Source organism: Verticillium alfalfae, genomic scaffold, assembly GCF_000150825.1.
Source record: "Verticillium alfalfae VaMs.102 supercont1.13 genomic scaffold, whole genome shotgun sequence".
In the NCBI taxonomy this organism is placed as follows: domain Eukaryota; kingdom Fungi; phylum Ascomycota; class Sordariomycetes; order Glomerellales; family Plectosphaerellaceae; genus Verticillium; species Verticillium alfalfae.
The window spans coordinates 144,799-149,264 of NW_003315026.1; the positions used below are offsets into that span (position 1 = coordinate 144,799).

The window sequence follows — 4,466 nt, forward strand, 5'->3', positions numbered from 1 at the left end:
CGAGAAAAAAAAAATGCCCTTCTTCCGGCCCCAAATGGGCAATCGGATTCTTCACAAACAGACCTGGACTGGGAAGCTCCGTCCCCGGGCATGCATGGAGATGGACGTTCTCGACCGTGACGGCCCGCGCCTCCTCGGCACTGTTGAGCCTGCCGGCGGCCAGCACGCTGGCAGCGTCCTCGCCGTCGTCGTCCGACCACACGCGCGTGGCTGTGCGCTCGCGGTTCTGGGGAGGCAGGTACGCGAGGCTCACGTCCGAGCCGGCGCTGCGGGGGGCTGCGTCGACAGGCAGCGGCTGGAGGGCCATGTGAGACGAGGAGGACCGGGGTTCATATCGGTGCGGGCGGGCGCGGGGGCGGGCGAGGAATCGCGGCAGCGGGAGTGTCGGCAGGGCGAGGCTCGTGCGGAACAGAAAGGGGTTGCGGTGCGGTTGTCTTGGTGGTGCGGGAGACGGGACGCGAGGGGGTGTTTCTGCTGCTGCTGCTTCGACGTCGACGGGCATGAGGAGGTCGGGCAGGCTGTGCGACGGGTGGCTATTGCGGGCGGCGCTGCTGGAGGGGCTGCTGTTGCTGTGGTGGCTCAGCTGGCGTGTGGTTGCACGCAGGCTGGGCTTGAGAGTGCTGGTCGTCGTGGTGTCACTGTGGATGAGAAGAGGGCGTCAATATTATGAACAGGCAGCGTAAGGTCTACACCGTGTACGAGGACAACTTACGTTCGCGCGCCCCACGAGCCGGTGCCGCTGCGGCTGCCGCTTTGGTCGCTGACGTTGTAGCCATCGCTGTGGTGCAGATGTGGAAACATGGAGCCGAGGCCCATGGCGAGCACGGCATGGCGATACATGCGGCGGGCGTCGACGGTGATGCCAAAGTAGATGAAGATGACGACGGTCGTCAGGATCGGAATGTACTTGTTGTTGAGGAAGATCCACGGCACCTGAGTGGAGGGCATGAAGACGATCGAGTCCCAGGGAAACGGGGCGGCCTCGTAGCGGATCTTGTGGAAGTCAAAGGGCTGCAGGGGGAAACTGCTGAGGCCGTTGAGGACAGCGTGCGCCAGCTGCAGGGGCAGGTAGGGGATGAGGACGGAGATGGTCATGAAGTAGAGCCTGCGCCTGGTGCGGTTCTGACGCGAAGAGGCCGAGCTGTTGGACGACAGTGCATTCTGCATGCCTCTTCGAAGCTCGCGATATCGTTTGAAGGTCAAAACTAGTTCCGTTAGACGTTTTGTTCCGTATGATGAGAGAGAAAAGAAGCCAAGGCCACGGGGACGTACTCGAATAAAAGGCCGAGACCAGCGCAAGAAGAGGCGCGGGCAGCAGAAAGAATACAAAGTAAGGCCAGCTGCCATGGACCCTCCAGTCGCAGCCCACGAGGGTAATGATGATGTATCGCTGCGCCGTCAACGGATAGATCCACGCCATCTGGATGAGGGGGATCGGGAACATGATGAGAGCCTGGATGAGATTCTTCTTCCGCTTTTCCCTGTGGGTCAGGGGGTTCGCGCGCAGCATGTTGACTTGGTCGGAGAGGTTGCGACTGATGGCCAAGCACGAGGTCGAGTAGAGACACATGAGAGGTACGTAGAGAAAAGCGTGCAGGTCACACCAGCCGTAGCCGGCCCACCACTGGGTCGTATCGTCGTTGCGCCAGAGGAGGGCGTTGATGACGGTCAGCATGTTGAGGCACATGACGTCGATGATGAAGACAACGGCGGAGAACTCGCCCATTTCCGCCAAGAGCAAGCCGGAGGGGGACGAGACAAATGAGGTTTGTTGAGAAAGACCGAAAAACGACCCCGGCAGACTAGGTTCGCTGTGAGAGAGGTTGGAGAGACGTCGTCCGGCACGGGGAACGGAGAGAGGACCAGCGTCTGGGCCGCGGCGGCCATTTCGGCGACGGGTGCCATCGAAGCGGCGGTGACGAGATGCGCTCGATAGCGAGATCAAGCAATGGCCTTTTCCCGCGTACGTGTGTTTCTCGTGGAGCAGCCAAGATGCTTCTCGGGTCACACCCAGAGGAGTGTCCGTCTTTCTTTGAGGAACAGGTACGCAGGATGGGTTGGTGATCGGAGGGGGCGAGAGATGTGGTGGCACCGATTTACGCAGTGCTGTAATCGAACGAGGGTGAAGAGACCAAAGACTTCAGACTAAATCGTCAAAGAAGGCAGGCTGGGACGAGGAAGAGTTCCATGACTACGAGACAGGATAGAGGGCCGAGAGGGCAGGGCAGCAGGATCTTATGACGAGGCTCCTGTCAACAGTGTCATTGCTGGCGGGTGGTCGACCCCTCGGTCCATGGAGCAATACGTCCCAATAAAGCCCGGCGACGCTCAATAGCGCGGCTGATCAAAACCCCGGATGCGAGGCAGAACGAGGCAGGCACAGAAACAGAGCAGCGAGATGCGACAGCAGGGGCGCGAACATGATGCATCGAGCGCCAGTGGCCCGACGCGAATAAGAAAGCACAGCAGCTTCGCCGTGAGGACAAGTGGCAAAGGTGACGACAAGAGGCAGGTGAAGAAGAAAGACGGCGGCGCGCGAGATGGGCGTAGCCGCTCGCGGCAAAGACCGTGTCGTATCCGAGACGATGAAGCTATTCAGGGCCTCTGTTCAGACCGAAATCGGGACAAGGCTCGGGCCAGGCCTCCTGGCCCGGGGCCGAAACGGATGACGGCTCGACTACAAGTAGCGCTGCCATTTCTTGCACGGCCGCCGGTCGGCTAAGGGCTGTATGGGATTGGATTCGCCCCAGCCACCGAGGGACCTTTGCGTTGCCTGTCTCCTGCCGTGATCTGCCGCGATGCCGTCTGCAGCCTGCGGGAGCCATCGACGCACGGTGACTCTTCATCTTGCATTGCCGGCCAGATGCACGGTTGATGGGAGCATGGACGCGTGGGCATGCCTGAACGACGACAGATAGGACGCAGAGCTCGGAACCGCTGTTGTCATGCTCGTGGCAGCGTAGAACGAAGGTTTGGAGCTGGAGGAGTCGTCTTATTCAGGCCCCAATCAGGAAATGGCCGTTAGAGGCATGTCCTTTTGTGTCATATCACGTTTTGTCCCATGTTACCCTTTAGCGCATACAGTCTTGAATGCATAGACTCAACCCTTGCGCACGAGCCAGGTCCCAAGGGAACCCCTGACCGCGTCCCAAACGCGACGGCATCTTCAGCACCTTGACCCTGGCGCATGAATTTGAACATTTCCCCTCTTTCGACAACGAAGCAACCGCTCATCGCATCCCATCTCCCGCCCTCCTCCAGCTCCCGCCGCTTCCCATCTTCACCATCCAACACCTACCGCCCCCCAACGAGACGAAAAATCTGCCCACCATGTCTGCCTTCCTCCGCCCCGCCCTCGCCGCGCCGCGCATGGCCGCCCGCACCTTCAGCACGACCTCGTCGCGCGGCGTCGCCCGCATCACCATCGTCGGCAACCTCGCCGACACGCCCGAGCTCCAGGCCACGAGCACCGGCCGCGAGGTCCTCAAGTACGCCGTCGCCAGCAACTCGGGCCCCAAGGACAACCGCCAGACGAGCTGGTTCCGCGTCGCCAGCTTCGAGCAGCCCGGCCCCCGCCGCGACTACCTCCAGAGCCTGCCCAAGGGGTGCGTTTCCCCCACCGTTCTTTTCCTTCTCTCGACGCCGCTCGAACATGACTGACCGCGTCTTTTTTTTGGTGTGCCCAGATCTCTCGTCTTTGTCGAAGGCGACGCCTCCATGAGCACCTACCAGGACGCCGAGGGCAAGACCAGGAGTTCCCTCAACATCATCCAGCGTACGTCCGATGAGCAAGCTGTCAAGGGCCCTATATATATAGATTATATATCACACAAGGTGCTAACCACGACTTGTCACAGGCAACATTGAGGTCCTCAAGCGCCCCTCTACCGGCACCGCGCCCAGCGAGTAAAGACGTTGGTCCTGTGTACGGAAGTCATGCTGTATAACCGCCCCCCTCCCTTGTCGCCATCTGAACCTGTATGATCGAGCTTCTCTCCGCTCTGACACTGTGCTACCATCTCCTTTGTTTTTATCTTTTTACTTTTGGGGCTGTTATCGGACGATATGGGGCCGTTGACTGGATGGTGTACGGACATCCTCGCTCAGAAGGGGTGATTTGATACCACACTGAATATCCGGCTGTCCGCTGTGTTGTAATGATGGTCTCTCTCTCTCTCCCTCGCTTGATGTGTGGACCTTTTTATTGATTTGGAAAGCTCTGCGAGCGGCAATGGTGAATGCTATCTTCAAGTTGATCCATCATGACCCTTGCCTTGTCTAATGAGGCAGCCACTGTCTAGGGAGGCAGCACTGTCTAGGAGGCAGCCCACTGTTCTAGGACGCAGCATGAATGGACAGGCCAGGAAGAACCTACACCAAGCTCGGGCTGGTCCATTGCACCCAAAACCCGGGCGGCCAACGCCGGCCCCTCGTTGCTCCGTGTCCCCCCTTTGGGGCGCAGAGGG

The 4,466-nt window shown here is 59.8% G+C and overlaps 2 protein-coding genes across 2 annotated transcripts; one reads left to right on the forward strand and one right to left on the reverse strand.

Annotated features, from left to right (window-relative positions):
* Positions 1 to 708: 708 nt before the first annotated feature.
* On the reverse strand, positions 709 to 1,726 carry VDBG_08677 (pheromone receptor; the record flags this gene model as incomplete). Its single annotated transcript, XM_003000835.1, has 2 exons — positions 709 to 1,205; positions 1,273 to 1,726. 2 exons carry the CDS (start codon positions 1,724 to 1,726, stop codon positions 709 to 711), a joined length of 951 nt encoding a protein of 316 aa, XP_003000881.1.
* Positions 1,727 to 3,330: 1,604 nt separating this feature from the next.
* Positions 3,331 to 3,910, forward strand: VDBG_08678 (conserved hypothetical protein; the record flags this gene model as incomplete). Its single annotated transcript, XM_003000836.1, has 3 exons — positions 3,331 to 3,605; positions 3,687 to 3,775; positions 3,858 to 3,910. The coding sequence occupies 3 exons, from the start codon at positions 3,331 to 3,333 to the stop codon at positions 3,908 to 3,910; spliced, it is 417 nt and encodes a 138-aa protein (XP_003000882.1).
* Positions 3,911 to 4,466: the final 556 nt, after the last annotated feature.